The 23,009-nt window shown below is 35.3% G+C and overlaps 1 protein-coding gene across 1 annotated transcript in view; it reads left to right on the top strand.

The window, feature by feature from the left end:
- The window catches only part of LOC144353126 (uncharacterized), a 126,923-nt gene that overhangs the window by 97,139 nt on the left and 6,775 nt on the right, over nucleotides 1–23,009 (top strand). The window contains exons 6-9 of the mRNA XM_085495767.1: nucleotides 7,176–7,347; nucleotides 7,445–7,560; nucleotides 13,239–13,423; nucleotides 18,739–18,845. Coding sequence (XP_085351893.1) covers nucleotides 7,176–7,347; nucleotides 7,445–7,560; nucleotides 13,239–13,423; nucleotides 18,739–18,845 — 580 coding nt within the window. The remainder of the gene's footprint in view (nucleotides 1–7,175; nucleotides 7,348–7,444; nucleotides 7,561–13,238; nucleotides 13,424–18,738; nucleotides 18,846–23,009) is intronic.

Here is a 23,009-nt window from a genome sequence, read left to right on the forward strand (position 1 = left end):
TGGCCAAATGGCAGCCATATTTGTTTTAAAAAATTTTCAAAAACCAAGCATTTCTGGCATTCCAGAACTGGATCTTGGCGTTCCTGATGCACGTCATTTTATTTTTCAGATCTGATTCAAAATGGCTGACTGGCGGCCATTTTGTTTAAATGAACGCACTTCAAGAGCCATATCTCTGATATGCTTTGACTGATTATTAGTCCCCGTTCGGACGCAGTCCGAAAACGGGGACTTATGTTTTGCCCTGTGTGCGTCCGTCCGTCCGTGCGTCCGTGCGTCCGTGATCACCTGTATCTCGAACATGCATGGACCGATTAAGTTCAAACTTCACTCATACATCACACATTATATGGGACATATGCACATGCATTTTTTTCATGATCCGATTAACGATAGCCAAATAGCGGCCATTTTAAGGCCGAAAATGCATCAAAATCGCACATTTTCACCATTCCGGACCCGGATCTCAGTTATGCATGGACGGATTTTGTTCAAATTTGGTACATACATTAAACATAATAGGACCTTGATGCACGTCATTTTTTTTTTCGGATCAAGTTCGAAATAGCCGACTGGCGGCCATTTTGTTTTAAAGAATTCAGTTCTGGATCCGTATCCGAGACATGTCTGGATTGATCAAGTTCAAACTTCACACACACAAGGTACATTATGTCACAAATATGTATGTGCATTTGTTTCATGATCTCATTAACGATAGCCGAATAGCGGCCATTTTAAGGCCGAAAATGCATCAAAATCGCACATTTTCACCATTCCGGACCCGGATCTCAGTTATGCATGGACGGATTTTGTTCAAATTTGGTACATACATTAAACATAATAGGACCTTGATGCACGTCATTTTTTTTTTTGGATCGGGTTCGAAATGGCCGACTGGCGGCCATTTTGTTTTAAAGAATTCAGTTCTGGATCCGTATCTGAGACATGCTTGGATTGATCGAGTTCAAACTTCACACACACAAGGTACATCATGTCACAAATATGTATGTGCATTTGTTTCATGATCTCATTAACGATAGCCAAATGGCGGCCGCTTTAAGGCCGAAAATGCATTGAAATCGCACATTTTCACCATTCCGGACCCGGATCTCAGTTATGCATGGACGGATTTCATTCAAATTTGGTACATACATTAAACATAATAGGACCTTGATGCACGTCATTTTTTTTTTCGGATCAAGTTCGAAATAGCCGACTGGCGGCCATTTTGTTTTAAAGAATTCAGTTCTGGATCCGTATCCGAGACATGTCTGGATTGATCAAGTTCAAACTTCACACACACAAGGTACATCATGTCACAAATATGTATGTGCATTTGTTTCATGATCTCATTAACGATAGCCAAATGGGGGCCGCTTTAAGGCCGAAAATGCATTGAAATCGCACATTTTCACCATTCCGGACCCGTATCTCAGTTATGCATCGATGGATTTTGTTCAAATTTGGTACATACATTAAACATAATAGGACCTTGATGCACGTCTTTTTTTTTTTCGGATCAAGTTCGAAATGGCCGACTGGCGGCCATTTTGTTAAAGAATTCAGTTCTGGATTCGTATCCAAGACATGTCTGGATTGATCAAGTTCAAACTTCACACACACATGGTACATCATGTCACAAATAGATATGTGCATTTGTTTCATGATCTGCTTAACAATAGCGGAATGATGGCCATTTTAAGGCCGAAAATGCATCAAAATCACGTATTTTCACAATTTCAGAACCGGATCTCAGTCATGCATGGATGGATTTTGTTCAGATTTAGCACAATGTGTTGTACATATGCAGGTGCATTTCGGTCATGATCTGCTTTGAATGTATATGTCACTCAAATATGAACGGAACGGGGACGTGTCATTGACAATGACTTGTATTCAAATTTTATTTATTTGTTTTACATCATGTTTTAGATATATATATGTATTCAAAATGGCCGACTGGTGGCCATTTTGATTAATTATATGCCACTGTGACGTGTGTATTCCTTTTTTGAGTGCAGTCTTTATCAACGATTGAAGTTTTCAGGAGCTAGACTACATGCTTAATAGTGTGTTTCATCATTCAGTGTTTCTGCTAACTGCAGCATAGATAAAATGCAACTACCTAACTTTTTAATGTCGTGACATTGATGCAATGATGAAGCCATAACAATGCCATAATGATGCAATGCTGAAGCAAAGCTGACACGAGAACTGTACTGTAGATCTTGAACATGTGTTGGCTGATTTTGCATGAACTTGGTGGAAGGATTAACGATTATGGTTGATTGCCTGCACTTTGATTTATAAATTTGACTTAAGATGGTGAAGTGGTGGCCATTGAATTCTATTTCAGACATATATTCAATTCTTCTTAATAAATATATGTGAACAGTACATACAGGTACATATACACATACAATAATTTGTTCATATGATTGAAAATGGTCGACTGCTTACCATTTTAGTTGTTCATTTTATCTGAATTTGCCATTTTACTCTATAATTACTTGATGCTGTTTTCATATGCCTACATTGAATCTCTTGATAAAACTACTAAATGTACTAGAAATAAGGCATGATGAGAGCTGCGCAGACATTCACAGAGTGACACATTAATTCACAGTCACTGACATAATGACTGCCTGGCATTGATTATTGATAAATCACAACAATACATATGTCATTTGCCGCATAACCAGCGACTACACGTAAATGTAGGGTAGAAATCAACACCAATCAAATATATGAAATGATTTGTGTAAATTCAGTTTTAGAAAAGAAAAGATGGTAACTGAACAATGCAATGCAATATATTTTTAGCTGCCATCAGAGCTGTTCATATAGTGATAGTCGTCTATCATTAGTCTGCATTTTCCACTTCTTGAAAACTACCTGCTGAATTGCTTCGATACTTGGTATGTAGGTAATTTGGTTGGATTTATTCCTTTCAAGATGAAATCTTCAAATCTCTATTTTAGCGAATATTTTTTTCATCTTTAATAAAAAGTGCTATTTTTGCCTTCTTTTTAGAAACTACTAGCTGAATTGCTTTGATATGTCATATGCAGGTACCTTGTATGGGTCTCCGTCAGATTTGTTCATTTCAGGACAATATTTTCAAATCTCTATTTTTAGCAAATATTTTTGTCATTTTGGGTTAAAAGTGCTGATTTTGACTTCTTCTTAAAAACTACCAGCTCAATTTCTTTGATACTTGGTATGTAGGTACTATGGGTGATCCTCTGTTAGATTTGTAACCAGTTGTAATGATTGTAATTGCTATGACAACAATCATTTAAACTGTGATATGGCAAAAATATTGTGTGAACAATAACCATGACAAATAGATAATAGCCAATATCTCATCGTACAGAACATTGTCAACTTTGTTTTGAGGAAGACATTCTAAAAAGGAAGCGGAGCTATGTCAACCATGGGGTCGCTAGTCTTTTAATATGTGAAAGATTGCACAAGGTTGTGAATACCGAAAAAAACAAATCACCATCTTTATATGTATGATATTGTTTACAATATATATAAAGTCTTGTCATTGAATGTATCATTCCGTTATGCTTCAGAGCAAAAAGTTTTTTGTGTGAATGATTTATAAACCGATGGATGGATTCATGCATTGGCTGCTTTTTTAAGCATCACAGTACATGCTATTCAACATAATGAGAAAAATCAAATCATGGTTCTCAACCAATCTGTTGTCACAGTACATGCTATTCAACGTAATGAGAACAATCAAATCATGGCTCACAACCAATCTGTTGTCACCGTACATGCTATTAAACGTAATGAGAACAATCAAATCATGGCTCACAACCAATCTGTTGTTACAGTACATGCTATTCAACGTAATGAGAACAATCAAATCATGGCTCGAAACCAACTGCAGTTGTTGAGAGGTCACCCATTAAGGCACAAGTTTTTTTGGCAAACTCAACATCGGACATTCATGCAAGTGTTTTTGATGTATTGCACATAACAAAATAACTTATTGTTTTAAGACATAATGCTGTACAAAAAAATTGTATTCCTTTGAGTTTCTATGAAATGTATGTAAAATGTATGAGCAAAGGTTTATAATATTCCGGAAATACATGTTGTTTATTACGCATAAATTGACTTACTATTCAATCCTTGACTTCCAGGTCAACATTGTCATTAACCAATAATAGAATGATGTCTGTCATTATCCAAATATTGGTTTATAGCATTACAGAAGTGATTTCATAAATATCAAAGTCATAGCATAGAATTCAACCTGCTGTTTTTTGAAAACTATTCATGTACAACAGGGTCCTTCACTCCAAACCCACTGTACAGTCAGATATGTGATATAGATTGGGTTTTGAATGATATAGCAGGGTTCCTTACTCCAAACTAATTGCCATTGAAGAGAGTCTGGAATAATCAGACCTATCTTTATATTCAAGAAATAATAGTAAGAGGCTTTGAATTGAATGGATTGAATGGAGTGACGTAAACATTTCTTTTTACATTCATAGTGTGACATGACAACTTTTGTTCAGAATCAAAAAAAAAAGTCAAACACTCTTGATTGTAATGCAAAGCATGGCATCTAAATTAGCTGTTACTTTTGTCACTCGATTCATGGTTTCAGAGAATTTGGGAAATGCACAATAGTCATACATATAGACATAGTCTGGAAAATAGGGATGAGTGTACATCCATCTGTACAAGTTTGTGGGCATCTATTGACTTATTTGATTGGCACAGTAGACACACAGAAGAAGCTTATTTCATTCAAAATTAGGGCAGCTGACAGCAGCCATTTTGTTTTTTGTTGTTGCATCCATGGTTATTGTCTGCCGTCGTCAGCTTTACATTTTCGACTTCTTCTTAAAAACCACAAACTGTATAGCTGTGAAACTTTCTAGGAAGGTACCTTGGGTGGTTCTCTCTCAGATTTGTTCATTTCGTGTGGATATGTTCAATTGTCTTATTTATAGCAAATATTTTTGTAATTTTTGGTCAAAAATGCTATTTTCGACTTCTTCATGAAAACCGCTAGCCCAAATGGTTTGATACTTGGTATGTAGGTACCTCGAGTGGACCTCTCTCAGATTTGTCTTCATTTTGATGAATATTATATTTTTGACTTCTCCTTGAAAACTGCTAGTCTGATTGCTTTGATATTTTATTAGCCCAGAGACTCGGCTGTGATACTTTGCATAGCTGCCCGTAATCACCGCCCAGTGAAACAAGCTGGATCGAGCACAGAAATCAGTGCGATGCGAGTATGTAAATGGCGAATATGGGTGGTATGAAGCTAATTGGACAACTGACACAAACAACATTACGTCAAAGCATCCCCATGTGATCCTGGTTTCAACTCGAAAGAGACAGAAAAGGAAGTAGGGAGGAGTCTGAACATTATCATGCGCGAAATTCTCGCTTTCCCCTAGTTGTTACAGTTAACAGACTCATGAATAGTAATGAGTGAGTGTGGTTAAAAATAATAGCCAACCAAAGGCCCCTGTCAAAATTTGATGGATCTTATCTTGTTACTGAGCGAAGGCGACTGCTGCCACGACCACATTCTGCTAATCTGAATAAAAATTTTGTTTCACTGGGCGTTCGTTAGAATAGAAACCAACGGCCAGACTCTGGGCTAATATTGTATATGTAGGTACATCAGGTGGACCTCTGTCAGATTTGTTGATTTTGTGACAATATCTTCAATTCTCTAATTTTGATGAATATTTTTGTAATTTTTCGTCGTAAAAATGTTATTTTCAACTTCTTGTTGAAAACTTCTAACCTGATTGCTTTGTAAATTTATTTGTAGGTACCTTGGGTTGATCTCAGATTTGTTCATTTCGTAACCATATCTTAAAGTCTCTTTTTTCAGCGAATAGTTTTGTCGTTTTTGGCTCAAAAATGATATTTTCGACTTCTTCAAATTTATTAACCTGAATGCCATGATTCTTAGTGCATATGTACCCTGGGTGGACCTATATCAGATTTGTTCACTTCCTGTCAACATCTTCAATTCTCTATTTTTAGCAAATATTTTTGTCATTTTTCATCAAAAAAAAACATTTTTGACTTGTCCTTCAAAAAAAGTAGTCCAAATTCTTTGATACAAGTACAAGTACACATGCAACTTGGGTAGACCTCTATTAGATTTGTCCATTTCATAAAGATATCTTCAATTCTCTACTTTTAGTGAAATATTCTCTTGCAACAAAATCAAGAAAAGTTGGTGTCTTGCGATATTAAAGCAGCTAGCATTAAGTTTAAATTGCTTCTTAGTCATTGTTTTCAGAGCATGCATCACAAACAGCGGAGCTATATCAGCCCACAGGCTGCTAGTTTTGATATTTGAACAACACATCATCTACAAAGCTTACTTGTTTGTTGGGTAGCTGAAATCAGCAAGCAATGTGTTGTGTCATTAAATGTAATATTGAAATCACATAAACAGCGGCAGGATAACAATCACACATATTCAAACTGTGTCTGTGTATGCATGTGCAACTGTTTTTTGATATCGCAAACATGTGCCATACAGTCTGGGTGTAACTTTACTCCTAAGCTACCTACTAGCTGGCATTGTCATCAATAATTCAACTCTTTCTCTATGTTCATAGCGGGGGTAGGTAAAAGGTAGGCAAAATATGATGAACAAAATCTGCTAATCAAAATCAGATAAATTTTTTGTCATAAATGGTGAGCAACATTTTCCTTGAAACAGATAAGTACTTTGTACTAAAGGGGAGGGTAGCTACTATTTTATATTTATATTTGGAAGTCGATGAGTTCTTTCTTGAATGCCAAAGTCAACTTTTGTCACCTTTAACAAAATAACCCTGTTTACATTTTTAGCCATGCTGTTGACTTTGTTGAGTGTAGCTTATCATACTCATCAACTTTTTGTTGAAAACTACAAGCCTGAATGCTTTGATACTTGGTGTATACGTACCTTGGGTAGACCTCACTTAGATTTGTTCATATCATGATATCTCAATTCTCTAATTTCGATGAATATTTTTATCATTTTGGTGAAAAGTTATATTTTTGACTTCTTGTTGGAAACCACATGTAAAGCGTATCTAATAAGGAGTCAAGTAAGGATCATAAATGAAATATATTAGACAGGTCACATGATTTATGAAAAATGTGTATTTTTCTTTTTATAGCATGACATGATTGGTAATAATATAGTGGAGTTCATACATCCTGATGATCAAAAAGAATTATCTAAGCAATTTATTGTAAAGAGGCCAGGTCAACAATCTTATAAAGGTTTTGGAGTCCAGGATTCCGGTGATTCACCTCTATCTATGGAAGTTCACTTCTTTGGTGACCAAGGTATGCTATAATGAAATCAATGCAATGTATTGTACTTGGATGATCACATGCAGTGCCAATCTTCTCACATGTTCTTGTTTGCTTTTTGTGTTAACAGAAAAGAAATGTGTATCTACTTTGGATTATATCCAAGAACGATCCTTTTTCATGAGAGTGAGATCAGTAACTCCCAAGAAAGGAACAGGCGGAAAAGGCAAAATAATTGGCTATAGAGTAAGTGTGCTAACTCCTTTGAAACTAATAAAATCGTTGAAAACAAATTTTGTGTTTTGAGTACCAGGCTTACAAAATATTGGGTAGGTAGGTTTGGTTTATATTAAGTCTCCATTCAGACAAAGTTGTGTGTATGTATTTTTGCATACATGTATGTCTTCACCTATACAACTCTGACATGTCTTGACTGATTACATTCAAACATACATCATATAACTCAGGATACATATGCATTTCAATTCATTTCATGACCCAATTCATGATGTATAATAATTTCTGTCATTTTGGAGTGCTTGACCATTATGTTTTAATGAATGCAGTTCCCCAGATTTCTTCAAGAAACCATTTGATTATGATTCAGATTGATATATGAGAACCCCACATGTGAAGCAGGGTCTTTTGGAATTATCTGGCATCACTTCATGTATACAAATGTATATGGCTTCATATATCTTTCTCTTACTGATTTGACTGTTTAGCATTGTGGGCATATCAGTTTTAGTTTGGTCTCTGTATGTTTCTGTACATGTCCATCCAGATTTGTATTTTAGTACCCTCTGTATCAAATTCATTTATTGTTATTGGTTATTAGAAAACGGGGACTTATGTTTTGACCCTTGTGCATCCGTGTTTCCGTCTGTCTGTGCATGCGTCCGGACCTGTATCTTAGAAATGCCTGGACCAATCACAATCAATCTTCACACATACATCATACATGATATCATACATATGTACGTCCATTTGTTTCATGATCTGATTCAAGATGTCCGAATGTTGGCCATTTTTGTACTAAAAATCATCAAAATCAAGCATTTCCCGGCTGTTTACAGATAGATTTTGTTCAAACCTTGTATATACGTTGGACTTTATAGGACCTTGATGAACATCATTTTGTTTTACGATCTGATTCAAGATGGCCGAATGGCGGCCATTTTTGTGCTAAAAAATCATAAAAATCAAGCATTTCTCGGCTGTTTACAGATGGATTTTGTTCGAACTTGATATATACATTAGACATTATGCGACCTTGATGCAAATAATTTTGTTTTTCAGATAACATTCAAAATGGCCGACTGGCGGCCATTTTGTTTTAATGAATGGGCTTCTAGACCCATATTTCCAACTTGTTTTGACTGATTATGTTCAAATTTTAAATATTCATTGTACATCATGTCATAGATAGACAGATATATTGGTTTGACGATCCTATTCAAAATGGCCGAATGGTTGTCATTTTTGTGCTAAAAAATCATCAAATATCAAGCATTTCTGGCATTTATGGATGGGTTTCGTTCAAACTTGGTACATACATTAGACATTACGGGTTCCTGATGCACGTCATTTTATTTTTCAGATCAGACTCAAAATGGCTGTCCGGTGGCCATTTTATTTTAATGAATGGGTTTCCAGACCCATATGTCTGACTTGTTTTGACTGATTATGTTCAAATTTTTAATATTCATTATACATCATGTCACAGATATATGGATATATTGGTTTGACGATCCTTTTCAAAGTGGCCTAATGGTGGCTATTTTTGTGCTAAAAAACTTGTTTTATTTTTTAGATCGGATTCTGAATGGCTGACTCGTGGCCATTTTGTTTTAATGAATGGGCTTTTAGAGCCATATCTCTGACATGCTTTGACTGACTATGTTCAAATTTCATATATTCATTATACATATATTCATAATGGCTGATTTTGTTTTAATTAATGCTGTTCCAGAGCAATATCTCTCAATACTCGTTTGACGATCAGATACAAATGTCAATCATTTAAATGTTAAACAATCATCATATTCCTGACATGTTTATATTCCAGCTATATTACTATAAACAAAACTTTATGTCTTAAATTTGATAACTAACGGGGACTGTGCCATGCATGGCTTGTATTTTTCAGATCAGATTCAAAATGGCTGACTGGTGGCCATTTTGTTTTAATGATTGGGCTTCTAGAGCCTGATCTCTGGCTTGCTTTGACTGATTATGTTCAAATTTTATTCGTTATACATCATGTTATAGATTTATGCATGTATTCATGCTGATTTTGTTTTAATTAATGCTGTTCCAGAGCAATATCTCTCAATATGGACAAGTACTTGTTTGACGATCAGATACAAATGTCAATCATTTTAATGTTAAACAATCATCATTATCATATTCCTGACATGGTTATATTCCAGCTATATTACTATATACAAAACTATATATCTTAAATTTTATAACTAACTGGGGAATGTGCCATGCATGGCTTGTTTGAAAATGTGATATCTTGGAATGCTTTGTCAGTTTTTGTTACATACATTATACATACAGTATGTATTAGTATACCTGTCCATGACTATTTGTTTTATAATCGGATATAGGATGGCCGACTGGTGGCAAGCTTCATATAGGGCACATACATCATATATGCTCTTATTTGTATTTACAATTTGAATACATAACAGATACACAGGTTTCCATTCACATTTGGTATGTACAGTATGTATACTGTCCAAAACAATTCAATTTGTGATCAGATAAAACACAACACTTGCAACCATCTTGCTTTATTTTAGGCATGATAACATTTCTCCTAATTTCAATGTGAACTGTGTTGTCTGTTTTGTTGATTGTTGTTTATCATTTGATGTTGTAAATTTCCCTATATTATGTTCACAGATCTATGGTTGGGTATGATATTTCTACTTTGGTATGTCTGAACTGATAATGTACAAAGTTTTTATATACATCAGACATATGTCACACAGTATTTGTTTGATAATCCAATGGAAGATGGTTGAATGGTGACCATTTTTATATTAAACTTGCATCAAGCATTCCTGCTGTTTTGGACCCTGATCTCAGTCGTACATGAACACATGAATTCAAATTTGGCACTAACATTAAACATAATGAGAACTTGATATCTATATTTTCAGTTAGTACAGACTCAAATGTATTAATAAAAATGGTCAGTAAATTATGTTTTCAATATCATTGTGTCTCCTAATTTTAGACAAACTCATTTTACTCTGTTCTATACCAGGCAAAGGAACACCAATTAACATGAGAAGATAACTTCAAAATAGCTAGGGCAGGGTTGCTTTCAAATAAGTATTATTAATATGCAAGCAGGCATAGATATTTATTTGAATAACTAAACACTATTCATATCATGCAAATATGCAAAAATAATGCTAGGTTGTTTTTTGTTGTATATCTCATTTCACCCAGTCCATGTTCTTCATCCACTGAAAAAAAATATTATTAGCACATTGTGACTTCAATATCAACATGTACAGCAAGCAAAATAAATCCAACCTGTTAAAATCTATAAAAAAATAATTGTTTTTATAAAATAATGCAATTACAAGAAGGCAGTTCCATTGAACCGATGGATGATGCAATATTTGACAACCATAGTTACTAAAAAAAATACCAACACATGGCTGCAGAGTATTAAATATCTATCTTGGCAGTTTGTGAAGCCATTAGCTATGTTCACACTACAGGATCTTGGGACATGTTGAATATTTGTAATCCCTCATGTTTGCAGAGGAACTACAGCAGTTGCATTCATGTTAACCTTTTTGAGTGCCAAATATTTTTCCATCTTAAAGCAGTCTTAATACAAAATGGCATTTTCTCTCAATATACTAATAAATACTTTTATTTCGGCATCCAACCAAATATTTTTCGACAAGCTAACTGCACTTCCCTTCATCTCCAGGTCATATGAATCATTATATTATACCAGTATATTGATGGTGTTAATTCATCGATTTTATTGGCCCAAACACAAAATTTGCATATGCAATTAATGGTATATTGGCTGATAATGCACGGCTAAGCCAATTGGCCCTGGAATATGAATTGACTACAGGTTTAATACGGAAATACATAAAACCGATATACAGTATTTGATTTTGGGGGGAATATAGCGGTTGAATACCAAATTAAAAACATCTGAAAAATTATATAATCATAATAATTCTTTTTGTTAATTGCGGGATCCAAGTTGTGAGCGTTGGTTGTTGAGTGATTGTCGTTCGCCACACAAACCTAAACCACCGTCCCTCAACACCACGAGGTGCCTAAACGAATGCCAGAATGCTGTGTTCTCTGTGTTGTGACTTTGAAATGGATTGTGAACCTCCAACAAAGAAAACATGATCTTTAAGTTTAACTGGTGACCAACTAGATGAGAGATTGAAGGACAAAAAAATGAAAAAAAACTGAGTCACAGGCAAAAATGTATGCCACCATTAACAATTGGTGTCCCGTAGCGGCGTTCAAATTCTAGCTGACAAAAATGCAGTGAAATTGCACCCGGGTAATTGCCATCTGTTTCAAAGAACACAGGACAATGCAGAATTCAACGACGATATATGATATTGTAATTCTCCACTATGGGTAAATAAATTACAGGAGAATATGAAGGTAATTTCAAAAGCTGCAGATTTGTGCCGAGTGTACACCATTGTTAGAGCGACGGTGTGCAAAGTCTTTCATTCAACCAAGATTGAGACAAGGTATATCATGTACATGTCACAAAAACGATGTGAGAATCGGATCTTACGCCATCAAACTTACTCCAGCACAATGACAAAACTTTTCAGGCATACTGTCACAAACTGGTTATACTAAAGATGTATCCAGGTCAGATGTTGAGAATGAGGTCGCCATGCCGGTTGCCCTACATGATACACCACCACATCTCAAACTTCGGTCGGTTATGCTAATGTTTGTGTTTACGCTGCTCTATTCACTGTGGATACGTTTAGTTTTCATGCGGGAATTAATTTATATTTAATTTGAACTGTGTTGCGTATGTAATTTGTGTATGCATCCAGTGTACATATTTTTCTTATAAATATTCATGTTCAAGGGCCATAATCATGATCTTATAGTAGATGCAAGTCAATATACTGGTATAATATAATAGCACCCACCCCCACCCCCACCCCACCGAAGTTGGGTATACCACTTGATATTGCACAATTCACTCCATATACATGTATGCAGTCGCCTGTATATATCGACTAAAATGCTAAATTCAGGTATGTTGTCCAAAACTACATGCATGTCATGAATTGTGCAATATCTCGTGGTATACCCAACTTCGTCGAGGAGTTATTTCCTAAATATATGTTCTTTTAGTTTCATCATTGAGGGTGTGATTTGGGTGCCCAGCTTTTCTGTATTCTTATTGCATAAACTAGGGCAAAGTATCAAATTGCATATAATAAATAGTATTATTAGTACGTCTCTCATGTGCATTTTTGCTCCATGGTGAATGTTTTAAAATATCTCACCCTTTGAGTAATAATTTTTCATAAATGCAAATATTACAAATTCACAAATGTGTTCCATTGCAGAATTACTTTAAATGTTACACAAGATGGCTGTATTATAAATGAAAATATTCTTTTCTCAGTATAAATTATTGCATTTTTGAGATACTCTTTCAAACACAAGAACTATGACATGCATGACTTGTTTGAATATTTGTTATACGCATTTCTTTGGTTATAGAATATATAACACATACTTGAATGAAATAGACATGAATAATTGTACCGCATTAAGATGTGATTCAAATGTGTACATTAACACCTTGAATAAACTCTAGAGGGCGCTGTGAAAGATCAATACAATGTAGTTCAAGTAGTGTGCTCTCTTTTTTGCAGCTTGTACAGTGTTCTGGAAGATTAAAGTTAAAGAGTTCCTCAAATAATAAAGGCTATATTGTGGAAGGATTAATCTTCATATGTAGACCAGTACAGCCAAGTCCAATTCTTGAAATCCGTATGGACGGAAATATGTTTATGAGTAGACATAGCCTGGATATGAGTTTTACATTCTGTGATCCCAGGTAAGTGGTGATTAGATTGCTTTAAAAAATTTCTCATTTCAGTTTTGCCAGTAGTCATTTTTAATAAAAAGAAAAGTTTATTATCGACCATTGCTTTGATACTTAGACCTATTTAAGGTAATAAAAAAAGTACTTCATCATTAACAATATATGTTACCAGGCTAGATTTTGAGATATTGCATAATATCTCTGCCATAGGAACCTGTGATAAAATCAGTAATACTATAAGCTCCGCTGTCGACGAAATTACTGATAGTTCGTTGGCGTCCGTCGCGGCCGCCCTCGGTGTCATCGTCAACTTTACATTTTTGACTTTTTCTTGAAAACCACAGACTGTATAGCTGTGAACATTTCTAGAAAGGTACCTTGGGTGGTTCTCTCTCAGATTTGTTCATTTCGTGTGGATATGTTCAATTGTCTTATTTATAGCGAACATTTTTGATCACAAATGCTATTTTCGACTTCTTCTTGAAAACCGCTAATTCGATTGCTTTGTAAATGTGTTTGTAGGTACCTTGGGTGGATCTCTGTCAGATTTCTTAATTTCATGACAATATCTTCAATTCTCTAACCTGATTGCAACTTATAACTTTATTTCTAGGTACCTTGGGTGGACCTCTGTCAGATTTGTTCACTTCCTGTCTACATTTTTAATTCTCTATTTTTAGCAAATATTTTTGTAATTTTTTATCAAAAAACATATTTTTGACTTTGTCCTTCAAAACCAGTAGTCCAAATTCTTTGATACGTAAAAATATCTTCAATTCTCTACTTTTAGTGAAATATTCTCTGCAACAAAATAAGAAAAGTTGGTGTCTTGCGATATTAAAGCAGCTAGCATTAAGTTTAAATTGCTTCTTAGTCATTGTTTTCAGAGCATGCATCACAAACAGCGGAGCTATATCAGCCCACAGGCTGCTAGTTTCATTCAAGATGTCTAAAACCTTGAATAGCTTCCTCTTAAAGTTGTTTGTGGGTATTTCTATGGTTTTTACACTATTTGTTTATTTAATGTTGTTATTCACTAAACTACTTTTGCATAAAAAAATCAGAATATTTGTTCATTTGCTTCAGAATATTTGTTCATTTGCTTCAGAATATTTGTGTGAGAAAGGCTGTCTTATTTTAAGCCCCCTCACTCATGGGGATCTGCCCTTGGTAACATCAATTTTGGTGAAAAACGACCCTCGTTTAAAGGGGAGCAGAGGTGTGGCTTTTGATACTCTTTACATGAAATTTGAGATCTATGAATGAATTCTGTCGATAAAAACAACTTATATGTGCTGCAAAATGCCCTAAATATCGGGTATAAAATGGACTGTGAAGCAGACGACAAACTTCCGCTTTTCCTGGTGTTATTTCGCCTCTAGAGGGCCAGTCAGATGATGTCATCAGTGAACACTGATAATTGAACCCATTATTGCTCGTACTTCAATCCCATAGAAATGCTACTATGAAAGACCTTGTTAACTGACTACTTAAAAGTTGAAACATGGCGAAATGTTGTGCGTATGAATGCCATAACAATTCATGTTATGTTTCTCGAAATCCCAGAAAAAAAATCACGTTGTTGGTTGCGAGAAATCGGCAGAAGAACCAACCTGAAAGTGAAGACACGTACAGCGCTCTAGCTATAGTAAACAGTGAGTAAATAAATATTGTTTGAGTTAAAAACTAAATTAGAAATACGCTAATATCACTTGAACTACAGTAATCATTTCGCCCAGCTTCCCCACTTTTAATCGACCGCCTATCGCTTAATTTCCGACCGCACTGTATTTTCCGACCGGAAAACGACCGCATTTTATCGTAATTTTTCCCTCACCACTCATTGAAAACACCGGTCACTTGCACAGGAGTGATCGAAATAGTGGTTTTGAGTGATATAGTTTGGGGATACAACGAGTACTAACTATTTTTAAATTCCGCACTACTCTTTAAATATATACCACATTGTATCGTTCGCGGACGAAACTTCACCTGTGTCCAATATTAAATAACTGAGTTTGCGTAATTATTATGAAAGCGATATATTACAATGTTGAATTTTTTAGAGCCGGTACAACATTGTAAACAAATTTGCGTAATTAGAAAAGCAGCACACTAAGTAAACGACCTCAAAATATACAAGTTTGCGTACAGCACCGTCAGAACTAATAACAATTTTACAAGATCAACGCGCGGAGCATGAAAGAAAAAGATTGCTAAGGTAACGCGCCTGTTCAGTGCGTGACTTGGGGGGTCAAACTTCGGTCAACACACACTTGATGTCAGCATCGCCGCGCAGTAAGTTACGCAATGAAATACTTAAAGTTCTATTGCGTCCCAAAATGATGTCGTTGATCACTCAGTCTTTTGCAAAATATTATAACTAGTTTCCAAGCTTTTGATGCAGCCAAATTTATTTAACTTTGTGGCAATATAAGCTTTTTAATTTCCCAGTCCTTTCTGTTCATTCATTGTCTTGACAATTTATGTGAATTGCTGTTCGAGCTTTTCGTACCTGACCGTGGTTAGACGGCGTCATGAAATGATAATCTATGCATAAAAGGCGGGCGACCTGCGGCTGTTTGATTTCCTACTCTCTCCTAAGCTAGCGATTTGTGAGAATGGTTATTAATATATTACCCGATGTACTTGTAAATCGGACAGTCATACCGCAATTGTGTTGAAACATTTTAGGGGCAGTAAGTAACGTCAGAATATTGTTTAAAATAAAATATTTCATCCCAATCAAATCTAGGTCAAAGGGTCAAATTGCGTGCATATAATTATAGATAGTTAAAAACTAAATATATTTGAATTTTTGACGGCTATTCAACGTTTGTTCAAACCAGAATAAAAAAAGGTTGTGTATACATTAGCGATATGACTGAGATATCATGGCATTTGTTTACAATATTGTACCGGCTCTAGTATTGGACACAGATGAAGTTGTTTGCGAATGATACAGAGTGGTATAGATTTGAAGAGCCGTTCAGAATTTATAATAGTTAACACTCGTTGTATATCCCCAAACATTTTGACTACCCCTGTGCCGGTGACCAGTGTTTGGGCAAGCGGTTGGTGTTTTCGATAAGCGAGCGAGAGAAAAAAAAAACGGTAAAAATGTGGTCGTTTTCCGGTTGGAAAATACAGTGCGGTCGAAAATTAAGCGATCGTTTAAAAAGTGGGAAGTTGGGCAAAATGAGTACTGTGGATCAAGTGATATTAGCATATTTCTCATTTAATTTTAACTCGTACAATATTTATTTACTCACTGTTTACTATAGCTAGAGCGCTGTACGTGTCTTCACTTTCAGGTTAGTTCTTCCGCTGATTTCTCGCAACCAGCAACGTGAATTTTTATTTGGGATTTCGAGAAACATAACATGAATCGTTATGGCATTCATAACACAACACCTCTCCATGTTTCAACTTTTAAGTTGTCAGTTAACAAGGTCTTTCATAGTAGCATTTCTATGGGATTGACGTACTAGCATGAATGGTATCAATTATCAGTGTTCACTGATGACATCTGACTGGCCCTCTAGAGGCGAAATAACACCAGGAAAAGCGGAAGTTTGTCGTCTGCTTCACAGCCCGTTTTATACCCGATATTTAGGGCATTTTGCAGCACATATAAGTTGTTTTTATCGACAGAATTCTTTCATAGATCTCAAATTTCATGTTCAGAGTGTCAAAAGCCACACCTCTGCTCCCCTTTAATCGTGAAAATAGGTCTTCAGGTTATTCAAATAACAGCACACCTGATAGATTCCAATTTTTGAAAACAAGTATGACCTGTCAATCAATGACAGTTATCACATGGCAATGCATACTGTTTCTTCCCATGATTCCATGCACACTAATATTTGCAGGGTTTGAGGTAATATGACATAAGCATAGAATGAAGAATGCTGACAATTTGCTTCAGAATATTTAGTCCCCGTTCGGACGCAGTCCGAAAACGGGGACTTATGTTTTGCCCTGTGTCCATCCGTCCGTCCGTCCGTCCGTCCGTGATCACCTGTATCTCGAACATGCATGGACCGATTAAGTTCAAACTTCACTCATACATTACACATTATATGGGACATATGCACATGCATTTTTTTCATGATCCGATTAACGATAGCCGAAAAGCGACCATTTTAAGGCCGAAAATGCATCAAAATCGCACATTTTCACCATTCCGGACCCGGGTCTCAGTTATGCATGGACGGATTTTGTTCAAATTTGGTACATACATTAAACATAATAGAACCTTGATGCACATCATTGTTTTGGGGGGATCGGGTTCGAAATGGCCGACTGGCGGCCATTTTGTTTTAAAGAATTCAGTTCTGGATCCGTATCTGAGACATGCTTGGATTGATCGAGTTCAAACTTCACACACACAAGGTACATCATGTCACAAATATGTATGTGCATTTGTTTCATGATCTCATTAATGATAGCCAAATGGCGGCCGCTTTAAGGCCGAAAATGCATTGAAATCGCACATTTTCACCATTCCGGACCCGGATCTCAGTTATGCATGGACGGATTTCATTCAAATTTGGTACATACATTAAACATAATAGGACCTTGATGCACGTCATTTTTTTTTTTCGGATCAAGTTCGAAATAGCCGACTGGCGGCCATTTTGTTTTAAAGAATTCAGTTCTGGATCCGTATCCGAGACATGTCTGGATTGATCAAGTTCAAACTTCACACACACAAGGTACATCATGTCACAAATATGTATGTGCATTTGTTTCATGATCTCATTAACGATAGCCAAATGGGGGCCGCTTTAAGGCCGAAAATGCATTGAAATCGCACATTTTCACCATTCCGGACCCGTATCTCAGTTATGCATGGATGGATTTTGTTCAAATTTGGTACATACATTAAACATAATAGGACCTTGATGCACGTCTTTTTTTTTTTCAGATCAAGTTCGAAATGGTCGACTGGCGGCCATTTTGTTAAAGAATTCAGTTCTGGATCCATATCCAAGACATGTCTGGATTGATCAAGTTCAAACTTCACACACACATGGTACATCATGTCACAAATAGATATGTGCATTTGTTTCATGATCTGCTTAACAATAGCGGAATGATGGCCATTTTAAGGCCGAAAATGCATCAAAATCATGTATTTTCACAATTCAGAACCGGATCTCAGTCATGCATGGATGGATTTTGTTCAGATTTAGCACAATGTGTTGTACATATGCAGGTGCATTTCGGTCATGATCTGCTTTGAATGTATATGTCACTCAAATATGAACGGAACGGGGACGTGTCATTGACAATGACTTGTTGCTCATTATTTTATATTTTAGAATTATCACATTAATTGGGTATGAACCGCATGAGTTGATTGGCAAGACTGCGTATCAGTTTCACAATCCATTGGATGTCGGCAAAATCAGCAGCTGTCATTCTAACTGTAAGTAACTACCATCAGTGTTCACTAATTGACTCCCATGTGCGAAGCACATAATGGGAGTCTTTGCAGTTAGTGTGTCTGTGTGTGTGTATGTGTGTATGTGTGTCCGACTGTTCCACTGCTATCTCAAGAACCATACATCGGTTTTTGATGAAACTTGGTGCATAGATGCTCTGGGCCAATGCGCAGATTTGATTAGGTTTTGGTAAAAATCCATGCTCATTAATTACCTAATTTGCATGATAATTAGCTAATTTTTAGCTGTTCTATGACTTTTCCACTGATATCTAAAGAACCACTCATTGGATTTTGATGAAACTTGGTACATAGATGCTCTGAACATATGCGCAGATTTGATTAGTTTTTGGTAAAAATCCGTGCATATTAATTACCTAATTTGCATGTTAATTAGCTGATTTTTAGCTGTTCCATGATTGTTCCACTGATATCTAAACAACCACTCATTGGATTTTGATGAAACTTGGTACATAGATGCTCTGAACATATGTGCAGATTTGATTAGTTTTTGGTAAAAATCCGTGCATATTAATTACCTAATTTGCATGATAATTAGCTGATTTTTAGCTGTTCCATGATTGTTCCACTGATATCTAAACAACCACTCATTGGATTTTGATGAAACTTTGTACATACATGCTCTGAACTAATGCTAGGTTTTGATTAGTTTTTGGTAATAATCCGTGGATACTAATTACCTAATTTGCATAATGATTAGTCAATTTTCGTTTTTTCCACTGATATCTCAAGTACTAATTATCACATTTCAATGAAACTTGGTACATAGATGTCATATGACACTGCACAGACCTGATAGTTTTTATGGTAATATCAGTACATATTAATTACCTAATTTGCATAATTAATTAATTTTCAGCATTTGATATAAGTACTAATCATCACATTTCAATGAAACTTGGTACATAGATGTCATATGACACTGCATAGACCTGATAGTTTTTATGATAATATCAGTACATATTAATTACCTAATTTGCATAATTAATTAATTTTCAGCATTTGATATAAGTACTGATCATGACATTTCAATGAAACTTGGTACATAGATGTCATATGACACTGCACAGACGTGATAGTTTTTATGGTAATATCAGTACATATTAATTACCTAATTTGCATAATTAATTAATTTTCAGCATTTGATATAAGTAGTTAGCATTACATATCAATGAAACTTGGTACTTACATACTCAAGGACTATGTAGAGATTGATTGTTTTCGATAAATATTTGTGCATATTAATCACCTAATTTGCATAATTAGTTAATTGTCAGCTTTTCCACGGGTATCTCAAGTACTAATCATCGCATTTCAATGAAACTTGGTACATAGATCCTTTAGGACTATGCAGAGACCTGATTAGTTTTAGGGTAAATAATTGTGCATATTAATTACCTAATTTGCATAATTAATTTTCAGCTTTTCTACTGATATCTAAAGTACTAATCATCACATTTCAATGAATCTAGAATTATGCAGACCCAATTAGTTTCCGGTAAATATTTGTGCATATTAATCACCTAATTTGCATAATTAACCAACTTTCACACTGATATCTCAGGTACTATACATCACATATCAATGAATGTACATGGATGCTGTAGGACAATAGACAGACCTGAATAATTGTGGGTTAAAATCTGTACATATTAATTACCTAATTTGCATAATTAACCAATTTTAAGCTTTCACACTGATATCTAAAGTACCGTAAAAACTCCAAAATTTCGACCGGTTTTAAATAATTGGTGTTAGAAATGTTTTTAGAGTCAAAATTAAGGTGCATTTTCGGACGGTCGAATTTTTCAGAATAGATATCAGCAAATGAAAAAATGGGGATGATAGACAGTGTGCTTTATTAGTTTTTAAAAAAATGCAATGTCCGTCAATTGACGTAAACTTCCCCATGTTTCACGGTAAAAGCAAAGGTCGTGGCCGAGTTGTAACTCAAAATCTAAACAAAGTCATCAATCATTGAGTATTATGACAAGCAAAACAAAACATCAAGACGCGGAGGAGAGGTCAGCACAAAACTAATAGGTCAAAAGACAAAGCTGTCTCGCACTACCTAGGAAAACTTGCGAATGTTCGAAGTACAGGTACCCATTGGACAAAAGATACATGGAAGTTTAGCAAACTATCTCCCCGACCCAGTGCAATGTATCCGGTTAGAATCAAAGCTCACGTGTCCCTTATTTGAGGGACCAGATTCTGCCGTAAATTCGCCCTTGGATTAAAAAATAAAATGGGATTTAAGAAAATAAAATGGGACTTTTAAGGTGTATTTTGGCGTTATTTTTCGGACATTTCAATCAATCCTGCCGGCTAAAATAGAGTCTAAGTTTTACCGTAGTCATTGACGTTTGTCTATTCAAGAGTACACGTGTATGATTTTTATCGTGACTAGCGTGAGCGGGTAAGCTTCCTTTCGAGAATGAGCTGTTATCACTGTGAACAATGTTAAATTATTCTTCAGATGCCCAGTTTATTTTTTAAAAACAACTAATTTTTTTATTTAAAAAAAATCATGCCGTTTTCGCATCAAAATTCAAGCCAAAATATCGTACTACAACATCAATCTCTTCCGCATTGCGTTCAATAACATTAACATATTTAAATAAGCTATGGTAATTTGAACACGTTGGCATCATCCAGTTTTTTGATTGGTTAATTAGCGATTTGACCTATTTGACCTAGGAAGAACATGGCGGATATCCTACAGCATCAAACGTTTATACGAGACCGGAATCATTCGCTTACGATGAAACTAAGTTGACTTTTATTTGTATTTCATAACCATTCAACAAATTTATTTTGTGTACATTATTATAATCACTACTGAGTACGGTAATAATCAACAATTCAGAAACGCAGCATGCTGAGATTTTTGTGTTCGTTTTTATTTGAAACTTCGTTTATTTAGAATATATTTTCGTTACCAATAAAATAAAAATCTCTCAGTCAATCAGAAACCCGGATTCATGCCGTCGAGGAAGGTCCCGTTTGAACGCTCACATCGGGTTTTTTTTTCGTTTGGGGGAAAACTAAAACTGGTCGCAATTTTCGAATAAGAATGAGTCGGCAATTTTTAGTGGAGTCGAAAATTTTGAGGTAAATAAAACACCGAAGCCCGGCAAATAATTAGGTGAACGAATTTTTAGAGGGGTCGAAATTTTGGAGTTTTTACGGCACTAATTATTCCATTTCAATGAAACTTAGTACAAAGATGCTCTAGGACAATGTACAAACCTAATTAGTTTGGGGTAAAAATCTGTTCATATTAATTCCCTAATAAGCATAATAATTCATAATTTTTTGGTTCTAATCACATTTCAATTAAACTTGGAGACATAGATTTTCTGTTACATTGCGCAGACCTCATTAGTTTTACACTCAAATCTGGTCATATTAATTTTCTGATTTGCATAATTAGTTTTCAGCTAAGTAATTTCGAATTATATTTAATGTGTCTCCAATACTCTCAGCACATGGGAGTTCTTTCTAAGCTTTCTTTGATTTTTAAATTGTCGGCACATTTCACAGTTTTCTAATTTTTAGTTCCCGTGAAACAGAGCTTATGTGGTACCGGTGTCTGTGACTCTGTTACTCTGTGACAATGTGACTAAAATTTGTTCCACTGATAACTCAAGATCTACAATTTCAATTCAAATAAAATTTGGCACACAGCTAATATATGATGAGTAGATGCGCTCATTAGATTTTGGTGCATTAGTCAATTATTGCATTAATTAGTCCCCATTCAGACGCAGTATCTGTATCTTAGAAATGCCTGGACCAATCACAATCAAACTTCACACATACATCATACATGATATTATATACGTCAATTTGTTTCACGATCTGATTCAAGATGGCCGAATGGTGGTCATTTTTGTGCTAAAAATCATCATCAAAATCAAGCATTTCTCGGCTGTTTACAGATGGATTTTGTTCAAACTTGGTATATACATTAGACATTATGGGACCTTGATGCAAATAATTTTGTTTTATGATCTGATTCAAGATGGCTGAATGGCGGCCATTTTTGTGTTAAAAAATCCTAAAAATCAAGCATTTCTCAGCTATTTTACAGATGGATTTTGTTTGAACTTGGTATATACATTA

This window comes from Saccoglossus kowalevskii, chromosome 2 (assembly GCF_978046115.1).
Source record: "Saccoglossus kowalevskii chromosome 2, keSacKowa6.1, whole genome shotgun sequence".
Taxonomy (NCBI): domain Eukaryota; kingdom Metazoa; phylum Hemichordata; class Enteropneusta; family Harrimaniidae; genus Saccoglossus; species Saccoglossus kowalevskii.